Genomic DNA, 23,865 nt, shown 5'->3' with positions numbered 1-23,865 from the left:
ATTGTTTTTATACGAAATTTTTAAAAGAAATTCATTCTTTTAGAAATAAATAGACCGTCTTAATATTTAGCAAACGGATTATGCATTTTTTTATTGAAGGAGGTATTAAAACATTTTAAATCAACTCTTAAAAAATATTATTATCATTGAGGAAACTTATTTTCTACTTATACCAAGTCTATTCATTAACATGACCAAATGTTCTGTGTGGCAAACTAGTACCATTTTTTTATGCTAAAGCTCCATCTAGCGAAGGTTGATCGCAACTCTTATTTGTGTGATCTCAATTGTTTATTTCAAGATTGTGAACGTGGATGTTATATTTTGATTTTATTTCGTCTGTACCGCTTCTTCTTCGCACTTTTCGATTTTTCTGTTTTTTACCACAATTACCGAGCCACAGATCGCACACAAAATCTGAAAAAAATAATAATACAGAAGGCATTTACAAAGGCAGACTTACAAACATTTACTTGATTAAATTAAGCAGATTCTATACATTTAAATGGTTTGTATAAGAAATCCTAAATTCAACGGTTTTTAATTGCTATTTTATTTATTTATTTATTACACTTCATGTAAAATTTACATTGGCGGACTTAATGCCTAAGGCATTCTCTACCAGTCAACCAAAGGTAGTGCAGAGTAAATAGTGGTAGGTGCAATGAAATTTATATTAGGTTACGAATACATACAAAAAAAGTATATCTACATATATACAAAATCACATATACATATACATACATATAATATATATACATACATATAATAGCTATTTTCTTCCTGTTCCGTGTTATAAAGCGAGCAATCAGTGTGCTTAGTGCGAGTTTTTTAACGTTCTCGATAGCGTAAAAGTTACCCACAATTTTGTATGCAGTTGGAACAGCGCCCCTAGCGGCAAACGTAGGCAAACGATCCCATTCCATACATATATGAGCTAACTTTTACTCTATCGAGATCGTTAAAAAACTCGCACTAAGCACACAGAACCGAAAACAAAAGGTAGATTCTGCGAAGCACTGCTCTTGTTAGGGCCAGTGTTAGCAACACTCCGGTTTGAGCCCCGTGAGCTCACCTACACGTTAGGGTGAAGCTGAAATAGCAAGCATAGGCAGGAAAAAAAACAAAAGATTACTATGACATTGTCTATGACCGTTTGCCTGGTTCAATAGTCGGATTTGAATCAGCTGTTCAATTTCCACAGCTGAATGTTTGTTACGATGATAACATTGGAACCTCACTCACCTCAAGCATAATCAGATTGATGGTAACAGCGAGCACCAGATAGGCCGTATCTCTGAACGCCTTGATGACCAAGTCCGTGCATCCGGCCGGGTGGTAGACCCTCTGAGCTTTGCAGAGCTCTCTCTCCTTCTCCTGGAGCAGGGGGGATCGCTGCGGGTCGTAAGTGGGACAGCAAGAGATAGGAACATCGGGGGGGAAATATTTAGGAATCTTTGGGTTTTTGTAATCTTCTGGACTGTAGACACCGCAGCAGGCTAACTGTGGAGTAGAAAGCGATGTTTTTCTTGAGATAACTAGAGTTATTAATGTACTACTAGTTGATAAGTAGGCAGCGGCTTAACGGTAGGCAGCGCATTAGCTCTGCCCTTGCATTGCTGAAGTCCATAGGCGACGGTAACCATCACTCAACATCAGGTGGGCAGTATGCTCGTCTGCATACAAGTAACAGTTCTAGGTATATAAGTGGCTACATCTAGTTCTTCTTTTGCTTCTATATTCATTCATGTGTTATTTGTTTGTTTCTCTTAAAAATTCACTTGTTTTTATAACTGGATTATCAGCTTTCTCTTTCCTATTTGTTATATTCTGTTATGTTAAGCTGTTGGCCTTCTTTGAAATACATAAGTAACAATATAAACATATCTAATTGCTTGTCATTTAACTACCGGAGCTCACTTCAGTGTAAGCCGTTAGTCACTTTGAGGCGTGAAATCAAAATAAGTATTGCATTGTAGGGTGGCACTGTTCCGCTCTTCAAATCGGTACAGAAAATTTATTCGCGGCAGAAATAGATAAAAGGGTAATGGTACTTACTCGTGTGAGCCTACAATACGTCTTACCACCAGTTAGTATTGAAACTGGATATCCGGGAACATTGAACTAAAAGATTTGCTATTAGCTTTGGATTATTTAACACAACGTCGTTGTCAAACCAAAATCTGCTATGTGCACTTTTTGACATTTTTATTTTTTGACCTTTTCGTATATAGTTCACAGCCCTTCCTACCGTTAAAAAAAACTCTTAGGTGTCTATAGCTTTAATATTTATCTATAGCTTTCATTTGATTATAGTTCTTAAAAATTCACGTTCATAAAAAAAATTATACGAAAATTATTGCACATAGCAGATTTTGGTTTGACAGCGACGATAAACTTTTTTCTTAGGTCCAGTTAATTGAACTAACATCATGCTGTGTGGCAGCCCAGAGCTTCACGTGTCTCGAGTTATCTTCCTGGGCGAGTAGAAAGCTGTCCGCCAGGGACTTGGAGAGTCCTTCCGCGTCTCTGGTACTCATTTTGATGGCCAGACCCGCGATCAGTGCTTGAATCATAGCCAGTATTATCAAGACTATTCGCATCTGAAAAATAGAAGTTTATCGATACCGATATTTTCTCTGGTGGTAGGGACCTCTTGTGAGTCCGCACGGGTAGGTACCACCACCCCGCATATTTCTGCCGTGAAGCAGTAATGCGTTTCGGTTTGAAGGGTGGGGTAGCCATTGTAACTATACTGAGACCTTAGAACTTATATCTCATGGTGGGTGGCACATTTACGTTGTAGAGGTCTATGGGCTCCAGTAACCACTTACCACCAGGTGGGCTGTGAACTCGTCCACCCAACTAAGCAATAAAAAAAAAGCCGATAAAGTAGCCGGTTCCAAATTCGTTAGTTACAATATGATTTATTTATTTGCATAGGCGTGGCCAAAATATCAGTAGCACTAGAATGTGACTTATAAAAATATGATTGTTTAGTGGCAGACCTGGACGGGACCGGAATGCCAATGCAACCTTTAATATACAGTAGTATCATATGAAGTACGACCGTTGGGGGTAGTTTGTGGTAAGTAGAGGAGATTTTAAATCCGATTTGAAGGAAGTTAGGTAGGAAAAATTGGGAACGAAAATTGGCGTTGAGGGTCGATGATTGGGATGAAACTCGAAAAGTCGGGTGCGGATTTCTGAGTCCCCTCATCCTATTACTTGAAAGACATTTCATGTACGATCACCGGGTTGGTCGCTTTGTTCTTGACTGACCACTACGTTATGATGTCTACTCTCCACTGGAGCAAGATCTTTGTGAAAGGGTTTTTTATATTGCCCTTTTTGAGCAGACGAGCATTTTTTTTTATCCTTAGCTGAGCGGACAAGCTCACAGCTCACTTGGTGTTAAGTGGTCACTGGAGCCCATAGACGTCTACCACGTAAATGCGCCACCCACCTTGAGCTATAAGTTCTAAGGTCTCAGTATAGTTACAACGGCTGCCCCACCCTTCAAACCGAAACGCATTACTGCTTCACGGCAGAAATAGGCAGGGCGGTGGTACCTACCCGCGCAGACTCACAAGAGCTCCTACCACCAATAATTACGCAAATTATAATTTTGCGTATTTGATTTTTTTTATTACACGACGTTATTCCTTCACCGTGGAAGTCAATCGTGAACAAATTGGAATTGAAATTGGCATCATGGAAGTCAGCAATGCCAAGAGGAAAGCCAAACCGCTTATTTAAACCATCGTTTGAGTGCAATTCTTTTACAGCGTCGGGCGGAAATAGGCAGAAAGCGTCTACTCCATTCAATAATCTACAAAAGGAACGTTAAACGAAGAAAAAAAAACAATTAAATTTCCATACAAATAAGCCCTTCAGAAAGCCCTTCAATTATAATGGAACAGTTCGCGTGAAATGCCAACCAAGTTCAATTGTGAACTTGAAATACATTAGCTCCAAGGACACGACCGACGAGGTGGAAACCCTCACATCAGATAAGTACGTACATAAGTGTTTAGGGTTGCCATCAACGTACTTATTCTTGAGGCTTAGGTTGGTGAATACGAATTCTATTAAACAGATTCATTCTAAAAGGAAATACTTGGAATCTTTGAATATTAGCTGAAGGTAGCACTAGTAATAAAAAATCTGTACTAAATCACCATCTATTCAACGGAAATCGATAACGCTCACAGCATAGCCCTAAAAAGGAATTGCATTCTTAAATTTTAATATAGTCATGTTATCAAAGACTTTACGACTTATTGTTAATACAAAGCTATGCTATTAAAATTACACAAAAAACAATATCGTTACCTCAATACCGCATATGTGGCTTGAGTATTTTAATACGCTTTTATTAGCTTCAGACGTATTTAAGTTATAATTTAGTATGTAACGGAATCTTTGAACATGATTTTGACCCCCTTCAAAACGTCGAATTAACTCGGCATACTTATTTAGGACCGATGACAATTCAATGTTAAAAAAAAAACAGTAATTTTTTTTAGAAAATATTGAAATTCAACTAAAAATTGAAAATAAATAATAGTTTCAAAAAACTAACAAAATACACTTTTATTATTGGTATCAGTATGTATGGTATCAGAAGTTATAACTATTTTATAAACAGATAATAATATGAGTAGAAGGGTTATTTTGATAATATCCTGAAAAGCACTATTTATAATTAAAAATTTTTATTTAATTTTTTTTGTTTTTTTTTTTAAACTATTATTTATTTAATATCATTTTTATTGCACTAGACGGTCGAACAAGCTCACAGCCCGTTGTTAAAGGATTATCGGAGCTCGTGGACATCAACGTGAATGCCGCCACCCATACGCAAATAAATAAATAAATATATATTTACAAAATAATTAGAAAGTCCTTATTTGCTAGCCGATTCGCAGCAGACACAAACTAGATGGAGATGACTACACTAAGTTCATAATACGCCATAGGCATGTCCTTTGTTGTCCTCTTGGGTTCCTACGACCATTGTAAAGTAGGTAGGCCGAGGTTCAGGACTGACGTTGATGGAAACGTTGTGAGGTAAGTGGTAAGTGGTCGTAAAGTACTTTATAATTGGTTTACCGTGTGCAATGGTTTGCTTCGCTTTTTGAATATGCCAACGTTGGAGTAGATGAGCATGGATATTGTGATGGCAGCGGTAACGGCAAGCACAACCATGCCGACCAGCCGACTTGACTGCTCCACATCGTATATCTTCGTCGCTAGGGATGTCACTACCGTGATCACGATCAGCGTTAGGGCTGTGAGCTGTAAAAAATATTGCAAGGTTTTGTACGTGTACTCTAATATCGTTTATTTCGTTTTCCAAGAGAAGCATCCAGGAGTCCATGGGACTGTGAGAGGTCACTGATTCCAAGGACACAGTTAATCCACTGCCTCCAAGTGAAGATTTGAAGAAGAACATGTCCGTTCGAGGAACACAGAAAAGAGATGTCAATTCATGACAAAAATGATGACTTAAACAAGTTCCAAATGGCTTGGATGGCAAGTGGTTCCATTGTAAAGAGAGAAGATAGGATCAATTCAAACAATACCAGAGAGCGCTCAAATACAAACAGAAATATCAAATGAGTCAAAATATAAAATATATTGTGTTTTTCCAAAAAAACACGTGTGAAACTCGGGGACTGCCGCGAGTTGAACGCGAGCTACATGGTAGGCGGAGTGGGGGTGTTAGGTTTTATTTTCGTTACGGAATTTCTTGATTCGGTCGCCGCGCTCAAAGTCGGCAATAGAAGCTATGCAATAGCTTAAAACTTGAAAAAAAATCTTACCATGGTAAAAGTGCTGATCGTCACGAAAGTAATCTTCCTGCATAAGTGGACGCTCGGCTTCTTCATCCGGAACTTCCGTTTTCGGGAGCTCTCAACTGGGGAACCATCTTTCGGCAGCTCCAAGTTTACTTCCGAACCTCCAACTGGAGACGAAATGCACTTAATTATACAACCAAATACTTCATAACACACAATTGCAAATACATTCAAATTTTATGTGAAAGTCATAATAGTATAATCATAGTCAATGTGACCAGCGGCTCATCTTCTATATATTAATACGTGAAGTTTGAAAAACTTTGTACCCCTTTTTACGAAAATTGCGCGGACGGACGAGTATGAAATTTCCCACACTTACAGAATATAGAGGTGGAGTGCAGAATGTTAATTTTTTTTAAAATTATGCATAAAAAATACATGAAATCAATAAATAAAAACATTACACACACTACGCACACATTACACAGGTATTTGACGCACACACGCATACATACTATTTGTTTATTGTCAAACTTTTCTTATTACTCAACTCAAGTCTGTGTTCAAATTGAAAATACATTAAATATTGTTTGTGTTTATTAATATTTACCTAAAGTGTAGTCTTGGCGAAATCTGTGATTATAGAAATATAATAAGTCTTTAACAATAGAGTCATAATAGTGTACAAACTTATAATTTCAATTAATGATAGTCGAATTTCGACTACCGGGGGACCACTAGTAGATATAATAGAACTGTAATTGTTTATTTCATTTTAAGTTAAATTACGTTTATTACAATTACAATTATTATAACACACTAATTACATAGTATGCTGGGGGCCGTCCTTTTAAGCAGAACGGCTGAACTACAACCGGTGCCTAAAAGCCTACAAGCAAAATTATAATTTTTACAGGTTTGACTTTTGTTACAGGATGTTATTCATTCATCGTATAATAAATACGTATTTTATTAGAAAAATCAGTAGCTGTGTGCTGAAGAACACTGGCACACTCGCATCACTGTTGCAGTCATGCAAACATGTGTTGTCGGAGACCCCGGGTTTCGGTGCTTTTAGGCCCCTTAAGCATCAGTCAGCGTCCTCTTCGAACTCTTCGATTACAACGAAGTGTGACAAGAGAATGTCGACATGCGAACTAACCTAAAGACAACACAACCCACTGAGTCTCTCACCGGATCTTCTTAGTGCTCGGCAGTGACTCATGCCACGGCTAGTGTTAGAAAATTCTCTCAGGTTTGGCACTTGAGCTCAGCTACCCGTCCACGCTTAGCTGAAATATACCCTTAGGCTACCAGCGAATAGGTAGGGGGAAAAAGACAGCACGAGTGAAACGTGATATGTTAATGTGAATATGTCTTTGTAACGCCTCGCCTATTTCTGCCGTGAAGCAGTAATGCGTTTCGGTTTGAAGGGTGGGGCAGCCGTTGTAACTATACTGAGACCTTAGAACTTATATTTCAAGGTGTGTGGCGCATTTACGTCGTAGTTGTCTATGGGCTCCAGTAACCGTTTAACACCAGGTGGGCTGTGAGCTCGTCCACAAATCTAAGCAATAAAAAAAAAAAAAACGGATCCTTTGGAATTACTGGGTGTACAGAGAAACTAACCATTATAGTTCTCTCAATATCTTATACCGTTAGTTACATGGACAGCGCTCCGGGGATTTGACAACGTCATATCTCCTTTCGCACCTATCCCCAGTGGAACAGAGCTTATCTCTGCTTGTTGGAGTTGTGCTTTCTTTTGCAGTATTTTCTGATATGCCCTTTTTAAATCAAAGTTTGAAAGCAGACTTTTGTGGGTTTCTGTTCAAAAAACATCATGTTATTAAATGAAATACGTCCAATTTTACAAGTCTAATTCCGATCTTGATCATGTATGAAGTTGGACGAAGAAAAAAATATTAGGCATGGCTGTTTTAAACGAATCCATACTAATATTATATATTCGCAAGCAAGTGTACCTGTTAGGCTGTGTAATTCGAAATTAGCTATATAAATAATTAGAAATTGATTCGAATTTAGGATCGCGATACCTTTCAGGCTACTGCCGAGCACGAATCTCTGTCTAAACGATACAAATAAAGAGCAGTCTACTCGGTCGAAGTTAACAAATTGATAAATAATCAATCACTAAGAATAAAATATATGCACGATCATCCGCCCCCAAATTAGTATTCCCTGTGTACCAGAGACTGACATACACGTTTGAATATGTATTTAAGTGTCTAATCTAAAGTGTGGAAAAAAAGGAAGACAGCCAAAACCTTGGGAAGATGAAATAAAGAGTGTAGCCGGCCCGCATTGGAGTCGAATGGCCAGAAATAGATAATATTGGCAATCTTTAGAGGAGGCCTTTGTCGAGAGACAAGCTGTTTTGAAAACCACACCGAACTCCTAACGAAATACTTGATTATAAGTTGCATTTAAATTTAATTTATTATTACGTAATTTATTAAGTTAGGAATTAGTAAGTAAAACAGCAATAAAGGCTTCTTATTATTATTATGTATTTAAGTACATATATAGATAATAAACATTCAGACAAAAAGCAAACATACTTATTCATCACACGAATGTTTGGCCGATGCGGAAATCGAACTCACGACCCTCGGTACCACAGTCAGGAGCTCTTAACTACTGCACCACTGAGTCGGTCTATTTAAAGAAACGGTATTTAATGAAAATTACCTTTAATATCCTTGAGTTCCCCCATGTTCCCGTACTTTCTCGACGTTTCTCCGTAAATAAATCCGATCCCAGTTGAGTCAGCATATATACACATTGTCACAATTTCAGTGCAGCCACGGTTCGACGCTTGCATGCGAACAATGACGCTTTGATGTTTATTCAGCGTGGTTTATCGGTTGTTAGAGCGTGTATATCTTCAAGGCGTTCGTTTTGGATGTAGACAGATGGTAGTTGAACTGTTTTAAGACAAGATATTATATAGAGAAAGTTGTATGGTCTTTTTTTTATTTTTAGACAGACCAAAGCAAGTAGAAATCACAAAGGGAATACCGCTGTCCCTCCTGAGATGAGAGATAGAAGGCTCGTTTGGATTTCGATAAGGTGCCCATGATTGATTTGCGATAGAAATCACGGATTTGGAACCCCAAAAAAAAAAAAAAGGGTCTGCGGAGGGACTTCGCTTCTCTCTGCATTTTGTACCGCATGTTCTATGGGGAGTGTTCTGAGGAATTATTTGAGATGATTCCATCATCTCGTTTTTACTATCGCACCGCCCGCCACCGGAGTAGAGTTCATCCATACTACCTGGAGCCACTACGTTCATCCACAGTGCGTTTCCAGAGATCTTTTTTGCCACGTACCGTCCGGCTTTGGAGTGAACTCCCCTCCACGGTGTTTGCCGAGCGCTATGACATGTCCTTCTTCAAACGAGGCTTGTGGAGAGTACTCAACGGTAGGCAGCGGCTTGGCTCTGCCCCTGGCATTGCTGACGTCTATGAGCGACGGTAACCACTCACCATCACGTGAGCCGTATGCTCGTCTGCCTACAAGGGCAATAAAAATAAATAAAAAAAAGGTAGAACAAAGAAGGATAATTTATAAGATTTTAAAGGTACAACGTCAAAGCACATTCAATAGGAAAATTTTAAGCACTAAGTAGCTTATTACCCGATCCAAGTTACCTCTTCCAACTTATATAAATACATTTCATTAAATTATTGTCTATTAGCTTCTATAAGCAACGCATCAAATAACGACTACCTTTTTACAGATTGCCTTCAGCTAACTCTAGCTCGTTCTATTACCTTTGATCCTCTGTAGCTAATACACGATTTGGTTAATTCTAATATCACCAAAAACGTCTTAAATGACACACAGTTCAACGAAAACTGACGCTTGTCATGCAAAAACGTGTGTCTCTTTATTTATCACAATTATCAGTACATGACGCGCTATGTCGATCGTGAGACAAATAATAATTGCAGTTTATTTTGCGTTTAGTACATTTCCGGCTTAAGTGCGGTCCGCTCAAGGGAAATGCAACTGAAACATCGGCTATTTCTTTAATCGATCATATATTTTAGAATCGATCGCCAGTTGCTTTGGAGTAGCTTATTGGCTGGTACAAAAACTGTTAACTTTTGTACATATGTGATGCGAGCAGCTTCATTAGATGAAGATTTTTTATTCCACAGGAGAAAATCGCCGGATCCTCATCCGCGCGGCAGATGAGGTATGTGGTAGTTGAACCTCACTAAAAACTCCTGCCGCTCGCAACCGGCGCCCTACCCCAGACCGGGCCGGAGCCCAGTCGGGGCTATTGAGACTGCGGGACAGGGTTGACGCAGAGCATATTACATCCATCCCACCGAGATGAAGAGGATAGCAGAAGGACATAAAAAGAAAGACTCATAATGGCCCAGTACGGTCATATAAGACTAACAATGCCGGATAGCCTCAACGTAGCGGCATTAACATTATGATGCGCATGGGCTTTGTTGTTCTAGACTGGAGACCACACACCGGTGAGCGCAGTGTTGGGCATCCCCCTGCCCGGTAGACCGATGGGTTGCGGCGCTATCCGAAAAGGATTGAATGGGGAAGACGGAGGATCGTTCATTATAGCGGACTATGGGAGAGGCCTATCCAGCAGTGGAGAGATACAGGCTGATGATGATGGGCTTTGATGACCACATCGGTTGCGCCGTGAACTCCTTCAGATATCCATGAAATAAATGGGGAGGTAGCTGTGGCAGTTTAAAAAAGATATCGCTTGTATAGATCCAAGGTCTAGTCGTTTATATAAGATAACGAAAATGTAACTATAAGTACATATATCAGTGCCCAGAGACAGAGTGAGATTTTGAAACATTAGTAACATGTAATTTAACTTATTAATGTGATTTTAAAATATAGCGCTATGTCAGAGAGAGGTTCTCCTGAATGCGCGCGGTATATCCATGTTTTGTATTAATGTTGTTTGAAATGACTTTTTTAAATCACTTCTTACAATTAATGTGATTGTTTTTGCTGCTCGATTAAGAAATGAATTGTACATAAGCAATGGAATTCTCTCTAAAGCGTCGTGATACAATGCAAGAAAAATACAACGTAAACATGTATTCTTCTTAAGTGTCCAAAATAAAAACTGGCTAATTTATAGCTGACGTTTCGATGTTTCCTTAATAAATAATTTATATACCTATATATAAAAATGAATTGCTGTTCGTTAGTCTCGCTAAAACTCGAGAACGGCTGGACCGATTTGGCTAATTTTGGTCTTGAATTATTTGTGGAAGTCCAGAGAAGGTTTAAATGGTAGATAAATATGAAAATGCTCGGAATTAAATAAAAATAACAATTTTGTTTCCCCTTTGATGTGTCCCCCGTCGGACGAATTCCTTTTGTTTGTTTGAAGTTTATTTTATACAAAAGTTTAGGTCTTTTATTTCTCGATTGAAGCACTACAAAGTCTGCCGGTTCAACTAGTAATAAATACATATTTTATTAGAAAAATCAGTAGCTGTATGCTGGATTCGAACACTGGTACACTCGCATCGCTCGATACGAATACACCGACTGTCTTATCTTTCAGGCCACGACTTTATCATTGAATCATTAATATTTCAGAAAAATAATGTTTACGTGATAGTTTTATTTTATTGCACTCGAAGGTATCATACGCCAAAAGAGGCTATTATAAATTATAAACGATGCAGTGAATGAAGTATTTATAGATTATCGAAATTAGCTGCCTCATATAACAACAATAGTTTACGATATATTAAATTCTAAGACGGCACGAATATTGCTAACAATTTATCACCCTCACCAGAGCTATAGGTATAAACGTCTTTAGACCTAGTACAGTCGCAAGAAAAAGTATTAAGTATAATGAAGCATGAATTTTAAATTTAATGTTCAAAAGTAACTCATTAATATGAACATTAAAAACGTAATTAATACTTAAATAAACTATTATTATCGATAGCCGTTTTATTTGAATTTCCTCTGCTAATGTAATGTGAATTGCTTTGATTTGGGGTCGTACTATTTTCACTAGATATTCCAACAAGTTCAATATGGTATGGTCTTTAATGAACAATAAATTCTATAATTAGGCAATCATTAGATAACATTCAGTTTGTCATCTCACTGGTTCAGCAGTTCACAATCAGGCACGAATAGAAAAATACTGTCCGCGACCGTGCCGCGTTTATTCTCGGCAGACTCTACCCCATGATCTGTAAGCGAAGTAAAATGTCCCTTAGGAACAAGGTGATACTTTACAAAACTTGCATAAGGCCTGTCATGACAAACGAGTGTGGTGTTTCGCTCACGCGGCAATCGATCTGAGAACACATGAAGTCAGCGTCGGAACGTTACTTCGATAAGGCTATGCGTCATGATAATCGCCATAACGTTACCGCCGTTGACTACTCCCCGAAATCTGATCACGCAGAAGCCAATCACCGTCGATGCCCTAGAGACGTCCTTACGGATTCATCAGATCCAATAACTCTTACATTAGACGCCTTTAGCGCTAACACTAAGAGCAGGCTTAGGGACTGCGGTAACCGTACTCGTCGAACTCGGCAAAGTGTTCGACGTGCAACCTAACATACATCAACCCGCTGAGTTGCGCACTGGATCTTCTCGGCAGGTCGAGTTTCCGGTGGTAGTAGATTCATTCGCAAAGCAGCTGCTCTCGATTTGTTAGGTCTCCTTCGGAGGCACTCGAGCAACTGTTAGCTAATCCCAACCCTTCTGGCTGAGCCTTTGCTCGCCGACCTGTCCTGGTGAAACTGGAAAGGCCTCCGATCCACCGCTAATCCTTCAATCATAAAAAAATAATACTATTGAAAATAAAATGCAAACAAATTGACGTATCTGACTGTTCATTGGGTCAAAGCTATAAGCACGATACAGGGCGCCACTCATTACCGTCGCTAGGGCAACCGAGTCACAACACAGCACACAATGGTAGGTGGTCACCACCAAGGACTTGCAATTCTACGCGGCAGTACTGAAAGGGTTCGTGTATTTCCTAGTACTTTCGGAATCCAAGGTCGAGAGCTGTATTCTTGTCTTTCATACAATACGGAGTTTGATTTTTTAAATGAAATAAAATCCTTAGAATTATGTAAATCTATTTTGTTGTTGTTTTGTTGTGTCGCAATGTGCCAATGTCGAGTTTTCGTTAATAAGGTTCTCTGAAAATTCAAATCATACATTTCACGTAGTTTGGAGTATGAAGGATCGAGATAATCCGAATGGTTTCATGAGATAGTTACAAGCTGAAAAAGATTCTAGCTGTAAGCGGCAAATCAGAACTCAAAAGCCGATCAAATTACTAGGTACTGGCGTAGCTAAGTGGTGCTTATGATATGAACCCATTTATAAACGGAGTGAAGTTGGCTGTTTCGAAAATTTTTACATTATAACTTTTGGCGCTATTTTTTGAATTGCACCTTTTGCTATGGTTGCGCGAATCTAATTGATATTTTTCGACGGATGCTTTCAAAGACACACACAAACAGAGAGTATCTCTTTACCACTACCCTCCATAACTTTGAGTAAAGAGTAATGCGTTTCGGCTTGAATGGTGGGGCAGCCGTTGTAACTAACTATACTGAGATCTTAGAACTTATATCTCAAGGTGGGTGGCGCATTTACGTTGTAGATGTCTATGGGCTCCAGTAACCACTTAAGACCAGTTGGTGAGCTGTAAGCTCGTCTGCCCACCCAACTGAGCAATATAAAAAAAATTGCCTTTAAAACGTAATCTTTAATCTAAACTCTAAGAAAATTATCAGATAATACGTGTCGTGGCTCATTGACGCTTAAACACTTTTTTTCACGGGCAGGGAACCGAACCTCCTACGAGAATTCCGTGCCTAGGGGGTACGCGGGGGGTATGTGGGACTTGAATGTCTGTGGGGTAGGGAAGGATGTATTTAAGGCTCTACCGCGCCAAACGCGTGGTGGTACCTACCCGCGGGAATCACACGAGGTCCTACCACCAGAACAATCATGCAATCGACAATAGTACAAGTTAACAAAAAGAAAAATACGCTTACGAACGATTGGAATATTCTAGAAGGGGAAATACATCGATTCTAGAGTGTTTGATTAATGACACCAACCAACACACACACACAACACTCGGATGTACTTTCAATGAACGCGTGGAAAGACGAATGTCAATTTTCTTTGTTGTTAATGGTATAGGAAAATACAGTCTCGTGATTCAGTGTAGGTAAATAAATATGTATAGGTAAAAACGGAATATCGGTATGTGTTTTTTTTGGAATAGCCGCTTTGGTTCACGGTAATAGTGTTAATTGCACTTAAACTTTTTTGTTCGGTCTTTCTGTTTGTTTGTACCGCGCTTATCACTAAATGGCTGTTCAAATCTATAGATATAAATAAAATTGAAGAGTCTGTTTGTAATAATAAAATAACCGCTTTTTACTACATGCACATGAATATGTTACATATAACATTATATAGCAAAATAACATTATTTACAATTGTTGTCTGTCGGTCTGTCTGTTTGTTCCGGCTAATCTCTGAAACGGCTGGACCGATTTTGACGAGATTTTCACTGGCAGATAGCTCATGTATAAGGAGTAACTTAAGCTACTTATATCTTAGAAAAAAAATCTGGAATTATTTTCAAATATAATAATGTTTTGTTAAGTCCCATGCGAACAAAATGGCGGGCACAGCTAGTTCGTACATAAATTTTAGTGGCAGATCTTTCTTGAGAACACGGAAACAGTATTAGTGGCGAATACGGTTACTTTGGAGACAACAACGCCACTACTCTTAAAAACACATGTAAATTTAATATTTATCCCGGAACTTTGACCCTTTGAGCGCGAACCGTCGATAGATCGACTTTTTGTTATTATAATAAAAATATAATAAAAAGATCCCGTTTCTCTTTAACTTTGATTAAAACTCAACGTCTCGGAAAACATAAAAGTTCCTGAGCAATTTAAGTTAGTTATAAAATATTTAGGTAGGCTATGTAAATATAGCCTTTCCATCACAAATTAAGTAAGCTAGGTACTATCAACCGCCACCACCAAAAAAAAACGATCTTATCAGCGGGACCTAGGTACAATAAACTTGACATCGTTCGAACGACCGCCTGGTTGCAGGAAATAGCAATTATATTACAACAATAATTAATATTTACGACGCAATGCTTTTTAATAGGGTGGGTTCTGAAGATCTTACATAAAGCTTAAAGTTTAAATTTACATTTGATAGGGTGCGTTCGAAGATCTCACATACAGTTTAAAGTTTAAATTTACATTTACTTCTTGATAGAAGTAATTTGATAATCAAATCCTTCGTGTTGACGTTATTAAAAGTTTTTTACGGCTTAATCTCGAGTTGTATCTCGGCTTTTCGAAACGTCTTATAAAAACAATTTTAAAAGGCGAGATTTTACTGTCAAATTTGTTTTAATTATTTCTACGTGTTGCGAAAATCCAAGAAAACCTTTCATAAAAGCCAGATTACACGGCCTCCTATTTTAAAGTTTACGCTAATAAAACGAGTTCCACTTAAACTGGAGATATTCATTGTTTTGGGCTTATTCTAGTTTCACTCTTAAACATCATGTCATGAATAACAAAAAAAAAATACTTGCTCCAATCAATTTGACAGAAAGGTTTTCTGTCAAACATATTAGACCAAGGGATCCCAGTTTCAGGGTTATAGTTCAGGAGTCATCGAACTCTAGTTATTTGTGGTGTTCAGGTGGAAATCACGACTGCTAACGTAGGTTAAAGACCTTTTTAGTTTCAATCTGGTTGTCATGGTTATTTGTCATAATACTTTCAACTGAAATCGACGTCAAGTATGTATGTAATTATATGTTTGATGTAATAAGTATGTATTTATTGCTGAGTTCGTTACCAAGCCAAGGTCCTTTATTCATGGTTCTCAATCACCCTTTTTTCACTAATTGTTTTTTTTTTCAATTACTATCATCCACACGAGTCTCCATGTTTTGACACTACCAATAGATCGAATGTAAATAGCAAAATATTGTATTTATTGTATTGTAATTAGTTTTAGTTCAGTTGTATTAACAGATATCAATGACAGGGAACATGAGAGTGAAATACGTGTACAAATTACCTGACGATGCAGTACAGCCCTACATCGGGTTCTCTTTTCGAAGTCAGACCGATCTCATTGTATTTTTCTTTTTTTTTTTTTTTATTGCTTAGATGGATGGACGAGCTCACAGCCCACCTGGTGTTATGTGGTTACTGGAGCCCATAGACATCTACAACGTAAATGCGCCACCCACCTCGAGATATAAGTTCTAAGGTCTCAGTATAGTTACAACAGCTACCCCACCCTTCGAACCGAAACGCATTACTGCTTCACGGCGGAAATAGGCGGGGTGGTGATACCTACCCGTGCGGACTCCCGAGAGGTCCTACCACCAGTGATTACACAAATCATAATTTTGCGGGTTAGGTTTTTATTACACGATGTTATTCCTTCACCGTGGAAGTCAATCGTGAACATTTGTTGAGTACGTATTTCATTAGAAAAATTGGTACCCGCCTGCGGGATTCGAACATCGGTGCATCGCCACATACGAATGCACCGGACGTCTTATCCTTTAGGTTATGTATGGATTTATGTATGGATTAGGTATGGATGCGAAGCATGGACGCTTACAGAGAAAAAAGGGACAAAACTTCTCGTGACTGAGCGAAAGGTACTGAGAAAGACACTAGGACCGGTTCAGAGAGATGACGGTTCTTGGCGCGTCTGGAAAAACAAAGATGTGGAGAGGCTTTTTGTTGAGCCAAATATTCTGAGGGAGATAAAGTCGCGGAGGCTAGGAGCATGCAGTGCCTACGGAGCAGGATCGTGAAACAGGTGTATCGCTAGGACACCGCCCCGTAGAGCAGCCCAAGTACTTCGCCCTAACGTGTAGGTGAGCTCACGGGGCTCAAGCCGGAGTGTTGCTAACAGTGACCCTAGCAAAAGCAGTGCTTCCCAGAATCTACCACCGAATCGGAAACGCGACCCACTGAGAAGATCCGGCGAGAAAATCAGAGGGCTGTGTCTATGTGTTGTTAATTCGCTTGTCGAGCCCTTCGTCGCAAGCGACGGGTTCGACGGGGACGGTGACCGGTGCTTGAGGTACCTAAAAGCACCGTTAATGGATCGGGAGGATCCGTAATAACGTGTTTTGGGCGGTATGGTCTGACGCTGTGGAAAGAAATTTACGTGAGCTCCAAGTGTCGGACTGGCAAGGTTTTGCGCAGCGCCGGGATGAATGGTGGTGGTTATTGTCGGAGGTCAAGATCCACTTCGGGGTCATCGCGCCAGCATAGTAGTAGTAGTGTTTGAGGAATTACCGAACAATTAATGTAAAAATATGCTTTAGAATATACTAATCTTCCTCACTTTATCATATTACTGATGGTAAGACGTTATGTCAACCCGCACAGGTAGGTACTGCTAGCTTAACTATTTCTACTTGAAAGCAGTAATGCGTTAAGGTTTAAAGGTGGGGTTGTACTATACAACTGATAATTAGAACTCATGTCTCAATATTGTACGTTATTGACATCTATGGGCCCTGATAAATATTTATAACACCAGATGGGGCGTGGCCTAACTCACTCACCTCCTAAAAAAAAAACATTTTTCTCACACACTGTTAAACTTATTTATGTATTATATAATATAAAGTGCTGAAAACCGACTCCGGCTAATATCATGACCAATACGGTTTAACTACTTAAATTATTATTACTAGAAAAAAAAAAAATCCCTTTAAAAAATAACAATTCTATTACAATACAATATTACAATCGATGTGTCTATATTATCATAAAACAAAATTCCAAACGATATTTCTTACGAAATTATAATAAATCTAAGCCCAATAACCTATCATCTGGTTAAAGCCGTTTAATCGAGATCCATATCGGCTTTTAACGACGTAAATCTTAAGGGTCAAAGTAATTTGGGGTGTCGTGATTCCAATCCTGGCACGCGATTCATGGTTCACACCGCCTAATTTTCCCTACAAAATAAAATACCGAGGAACGCTTTGTACTAGCGCATTTGGCTAACGCTTGACTGTACGTGTGCACGTGTCTGTGACTCAAAAAAAAAAAAAACTATACATTCGTAATTCGAATTTGAAGATTTGCGTTTTAGGTTTCTTGATTTTTTTTTTAAATAAAGAATCAATTTGTTACATATTTGATTTTGTTAAAATTGTAGACTGTGGCTATTTTTAAATTTAAATAAAATTATTTAATCAAAATGGAGGGGTGCGGTATGAGTTGCATTAAATATTTACTCGTCGTTTTCAACGCTCTGTTTTTGGTAAGTTTTAAATTTGATTTAGATATTTAGGTCAAGTTAATAAAATGCACAAAATTTATTTAGCGATGTCGCTGGGTTACGAAGAAAGTTATTTTTGTCGCACGCAGACAAGATTATTCTCCGCTTTTACGAATGTTTTTATTTTTTATTTTATTATTATTTTATTATAGATCGACATTGCATCATACATTTTCATTTAGATATTTAGGCCAAGTTAATACACAAAAAATATTTTGCAATGTCGCTTTGTTACGAAGAAAGTTATTTTTGTCGTACGCAGACAAGATTATTCTCCGCGTTTACAAATGTTTTATTATTATTTTTATTTTATTATAGATTTCGCAGATAGATATTGCGAATCCCGCAGGCGGATACCAATTGTTCTAATGAAATATGTACTTAGCAATTGTTCACGATTGACTTTCCACGGTGAAGGAATAGCATCGTGTAGTAAAAATTAAACCCGAAATATTTTATTTTGCGTTAATACTGGTGGTAGGACATCTTGAGTCCGCACAGGTAGATACCACCACCCTGTCCATTTCTACCGTAAAGCAGTAATGCGTTCCGGTTTGAAGGGTAGGGCAGCCGTTGTAAGTATACTGAGATCTTAGAACTTATATCTCAAGGTAGGTGGTGGCATTTATATTGTAGTCTTGTAGATGTATATTGGCTCCGGTAATCACTTAACACCAGGTGGGCCGTGAGTTGGTCCTATGAAAAAAAAACCGTAATATTTGAATTTTAAGGCATATTATCCTTTTGCGCTACAACTGTCACAACATTATACAGTTTGGTGTACATATAAGGTATGGAGGTTACGATACGGCATATTATGCTAGTGAATCCCGCTTCCATATGATTATCGCGCACAATTATACTAAATCTAATTTAAACACATTTGTTCACTCTATACATCGTTTGTCGTATGCAAATGGTGCATTATCAAGAACTTCTAAAGCGAAAACAAGAACTGTTATGTATTATAAAGTTCTCAACTTAACAGAATAGAACTTAACAGAATTAAGATGGGTGGACGAGCTCACAGCCCATCTGGTGTTAAGTGGTTACTGGAGCTCATAAACATCTACAGCGTAAATGCGCCACCCCCCTTGAAATATAAGTTCTAAGGTCTCAGTATAGTTACAACCGCTGCTCTCCCCTTCAAGCCGAAACGCGTTACTGCTTCACGGCAGAAATAGGTAGGGTGGTGGTACCTACCCGTGCGGACTCACAAGAGGCCCTACCACCAGTAAAACTATCTATCGATCTATCATCATTTATCACTTTTGTAAGTACAATTACTCTTCAAACGATCCAGTCAGTTTCTTTTATCAAGTAATCTGATCCTAGAACTCGAAAAGTATTTTGCTAAATAATATGAATAGCTTTTCTTGTTTCATAAAACTAGGTTATTCACTATTTTAGCTTTTACGAAGCTTTGAGCTAGTCAGTTCCTTAGCGTTAAATTAAAAAAATAACGATCTTACAACTACGTTTTGAAATTTTCTTTATATTCAAAGGAGTACTCACTTGTCCTTCCAGAGTAGTGAAGATCTACTAGAGAACAGAAACACTGTAAATGAATTCAATTAAAAATGCTATGATTTATTTTTCGGTAACTAAAATATCACAATGTCACCATCAATTCATCCAAGACTCGACTGAAGCAACTCATAACTTTTTCCTCATTTTCGACTTCCTAATACATATAAATATACTAGGACCGCGTTTTTGTGTGTCACGCCTAAATATTGTTGTTTTATTATGGGCCCTGGCTGAAGAGGGAACGACTTGAACGCGACGCACCCACATATTTCAGTGGGATGAACTTTTGCCGATGCCAATCTCCGGCTTTCGTGCGATGCGACTATACATCCATTCAAAATATGCATCTACAATTCAATAATTTCTAAGACGAAGTTGCGATATTTTACAGGAAACTGGCAAAATTTATAAGTTTGCCCAATTATTCGCAGGTTTGTGAGTCCGCTTGCAAAAGTCCAACCATCTTGTCTATTTTCTGCTGTAAAGCTTAATTGTTCTAGTTTGGAGCTTAAGACAACCAGTTTGCTATAAAATTTAGACATTAACTTCATATCTCAATATGAGCGACGTCCCACCAAGAGCAGTGAGTAAAAGTTAAGGGTCATGTTCACCAGTCTTGCTACTCTCTCAGAAGTAACGTAGTCCAATCCTTTAGAAATATATCAACTGTTGTCCGTAGCTTCTTACGCGGCGTCTTTAAATACCCAGTTGTCATAAAAGAGTCTTCACTCTTCCGGTCTTTAAGTCAACAAGTGAACACGAGTCATTATATTAGTGAAGTATAATTTGTTTTTATTTTATTACTGAATTAGGTTTTCCGCGATCGTTCACATTGTGACGTTTTCGGGTTTTATATTTTTACACTTACTGCTCAGTGACTTAATAGAAGGGGAATCACGAGCATCCGTGGTCAAGTATAGTATAAGACGCCCGGGATATTCCTAACGAATGATGCGGCTAACTGTTCAAATACCGCAGAAGATACCATTTATTACTAAAGAAACCCGTATATAAGCTGAAATATCATCCATTCTTACATTCTTAAATATCAACCCGATCCACTAACTTCCCTCACTAGACGCCTGCAACTCTGACACTCAGGCTTAGGGACTCTGATAACTGTACTTCTGTAACTAGGTGAAGAGTTGGACGAGTATCTTAGCTCATAACTTCAGCCCGCTGAGTTTATCGCACTATGATCTGTTATTCGCGATTCAGATCCGATATTATATGCATTTGCGAAGCAGCTGCCCGGTCACAACATGAAAACCCTCTTGTCATGGCGGCCGGGAATTAAATACCTGATCCTGTAGACCGAATGGTAAACAGTGGACGTCGCCCTAATCACGTCATTACGGATCCTCCCGATCCATTAAAAGTGCTTTTAGGTACCACAAGCACCGGTCACCGTCTTCGCCGAACCCGTCGCTTGCGAACTCGAAGGGCTCGGCGAGTAAATTAACCCATATACACAGCCCACTGAGTTTCTCGCCGGATCTTCTCAGTGGGTCGCGTTTCCAATCCAGTGGTAGATTCTGCGAAGCACTGCTCTTGCTAGGGCCAGTGTTAGCAACACTCCGGTTTGAGCCCCGTGAGCTCACTTACACGTTAAGGCGAAGCTGAAATAGCCTCTCAAGGCTCTCAGCATAGGTAGGAAAAAAAGCAGCTGCCCTTGAGCTGTTAGGATTCCTTCGGATGGGCTGTTAGTAAATCTCACCCCTCCTAGACGAGCCCATACTCGCCCACCTGTCGGGTGAAACTGGAAAGCTACCAGTAAGCATAACTTCCTAATAAAAACGAACAATTCCATAATGAAGAGTTAATGAAATTATCCATCCTCCAATCTGCGAAACTAATTCATAGTAAAATAATCCCATTGTCCTGTCGATGATCCTGAAAATATTAAATAAAAAAAAATACATTTTTACTACACCAACGACGGCGAATAGTAGGAAAACCTATTATTTTCATAGTTAGCCAATCTCAAATATATGGTCAACGGTAACCATTCTCCCGTTCTACGATACTACACAGTGAATCATTGTTTTAAATGAGCACGTGGTCCATACTTTATGATGTAATTTGATGACTCATTATTATTATTGAACTTAAGTGTTTCTACTACACTAAGTAATATCCTTGAAAAATGGTTGCAGTTAAATAAAGCATTGGCTATTTATTGTTTTATTTTTTATTTATAGCATAAACAATTGGTCTTGGTAGATAGCCCTATAAGCTTACAATCTCTAATTGATTGTCTCAAGGTGTGCGCGCGTATCAATTCACCCCCAATCAATAGCTCCTCGCTAGGACGTTGTCTTGTATTTTGGACTACCAACTATAAGAAAAAAACACTCCTAGATCTCGAATATCTTCAACTGGGAATCAGAACCTCGGAATTGATTAAAAATTTAACCAAAAATATTGAATGTATCACTATCCAATTGGAGTATAAAAACCCGTATTATATCTAAGCAGTTTCAAACTTTTCCTTACCACATTTTGTAGCTTCAAACAAAGAATGAGTTCTTCGATTGAGTGAACCTTACTCGATAAATCATACAGGTCATTCGGTCACGCTATCACTCAATCAAACGTTCCTAACGTACAAGGTGGATCAAATATTCAACTGCGTTAATGGCGACCCAATTACAACACCGGCTTCCGGAAACGAATACATTATTATTTAGGACAGTTTTCATGTAACGCTTAAAGGGATATTTGAAGTCATTGGACTAGAGATCGATAATGACGATGACCCATGAATATTATACTTTATTCGTTCTTAACGAAGCTCACTCCAACCAGACCCTAACATTAACTACTCACTTAAGACTTTCTCTTGGGCCATATAATGTCACTTAAACGCCTGTACCCCTGTTACTAAACTTGGCACCAATGAATGGCGCACGGCTTTTGGCTAAACTTTGGACATGACACTTTGACAAGTCGTTTTGAACCGGGAATTAACAAAAGCTAGTGCGTGATTATCGATAATGTCAAGAAAACAGTAACTTACAATCCAGCTGCTGCTAAATTACCTTTAAGGACTTATGCGTGTGTCGTCTGTGTTATCCAGTGTTGATATGGTAAATTAAGCCCACACTGGTGGGGCTATTTCTACCGCAAATCAACTGGTATCAATTCGAAGGCCAGGTCTACATGTCATTATATTAATCCAATCGAGACTTTTACATTATGTTCTTGGGCTGTGCTAAGAGCTTGACTTCAAATTCTTCCAGAGAAGGCAAGTAGGTTTTTCCTTTCTTAAATTCGTCATAAACTTTTTTTTATTGCTTAGGTGGGTGGACGAGCTCACACAGCCCACCTGGTGTTAAGCTCATAGACATCTACGACGTAAATGCGCCACCCACCTTGAGATATAAGTTCTAAGGTCTCTAGTATAGTTACTGCTGCCCACCCATCAAACCGAAACGCATTACTGCTTCACGGCAGAAATAGGCAGAGTGGTGGTCCCTACCCGCGCGGACTCACTAGAGGTACTACCACCAGTCAATAAGCATTAATAAATTCCTATGATGCTATTATTTTGTTAGGTAAATTGTTATTCTTATACTATACGTAATGTTGTTTTTTTAAATATTTAGTTTTAGAGTTTCGCTTTATTTTACATTATCATCAAATGTATTTTGAACAGCATCATTACAAACAATTTACATTGTTCCAATAGTAATATCGGTGTTCCACAATACTCAATGCGTGAAGGACGATTCTTTGTTACATTAAATCTGTTGCTTGCTCGCTTTTTAACGCTTATTGAATGTACTATGGCTGATACGAAAATATTTCTTTTTTTTCCTACCCATTCGCTGGTAGCATAAGAAACTATTCCAGCTTCTCATAGGTAGGTAAGCTCACGGGCTCAACCTGAGAGATTTTCCTAACACTAGCCCTAGCCAGAGCAGTTGCTGCGATTTACTACCGGATCGGGATCGCGACCCACTGAACAGAACCGGCTAGAAACTCAGTGGATAGGAAAATGTACAGAATCTAGCCTTAAAACGTTCGCTTTTGTAGGCAGATGAGCATACGGTCTATCTTATGGTGATTATCTCCAGTGCCTACCGCCTAGTTTATTCCGCAAGCCTTGCTTGAAAAAGTACATGTCACA

At 38.6% G+C, this 23,865-nt stretch overlaps 2 protein-coding genes across 4 annotated transcripts in view; one reads left to right on the top strand and one right to left on the bottom strand.

Annotated features, from left to right (window-relative positions):
* Positions 1 to 19,835, bottom strand: LOC114246981 (uncharacterized). 3 transcript variants are annotated; one of them, XM_089730722.1, is made up of 7 exons: positions 19,719 to 19,835; positions 8,520 to 8,755; positions 5,829 to 5,971; positions 5,116 to 5,301; positions 2,430 to 2,603; positions 1,246 to 1,503; positions 1 to 417 (listed from the first exon to the last, which is right to left on the bottom strand). In XM_089730722.1, exons 2-7 carry the CDS (start codon positions 8,650 to 8,652, stop codon positions 331 to 333), a joined length of 981 nt encoding a protein of 326 aa, XP_089586848.1. In that variant the 5' UTR covers positions 8,653 to 8,755; positions 19,719 to 19,835; the 3' UTR covers positions 1 to 330. The 3 variants fall into 3 exon arrangements, with proteins under 3 accessions (XP_089586848.1, XP_089586847.1, XP_089586846.1); XM_089730721.1 differs by lacking the exon at positions 19,719 to 19,835 and adding an exon at positions 9,561 to 9,899; XM_089730720.1 differs by lacking the exon at positions 19,719 to 19,835 and adding an exon at positions 9,605 to 9,899.
* Positions 17,914 to 23,865, top strand: part of LOC114246955 (23 kDa integral membrane protein) — a 36,558-nt gene continuing 30,606 nt past the window's right edge. The window contains exon 1 of the mRNA XM_028179723.2: positions 17,914 to 18,185. Within this exon, the coding sequence (XP_028035524.1) occupies positions 18,123 to 18,185 (63 nt within the window). The 5' untranslated portion in view covers positions 17,914 to 18,122. The remainder of the gene's footprint in view (positions 18,186 to 23,865) is intronic.

This window comes from Bombyx mandarina, chromosome 10 (assembly GCF_030267445.1).
Source record: "Bombyx mandarina strain Sakado chromosome 10, ASM3026744v2".
Classification (NCBI taxonomy): domain Eukaryota; kingdom Metazoa; phylum Arthropoda; class Insecta; order Lepidoptera; family Bombycidae; genus Bombyx; species Bombyx mandarina.
Note: the sequence above shows the minus strand (reverse complement) of the source record. Positions and strands in the feature narration are given on the sequence as shown.

Coding starts and splice junctions, on each gene's coding strand:
- LOC114246981 (XM_089730722.1), bottom strand. CDS start 8,652: ATGCAAGCGTCGAACCGTGGCTGCACTGAAATTGTGACAATGTGTATA. Junction 5,972..8,519: donor GGAACTCAAGGATATTAAAG/GTAATTTTCATT, acceptor TTTCGTCTCCAG/TTGGAGGTTCGGAAGTAAAC. Junction 5,302..5,828: donor CGATCAGCACTTTTACCATG/GTAAGATTTTTT, acceptor TATTTTTTACAG/CTCACAGCCCTAACGCTGAT.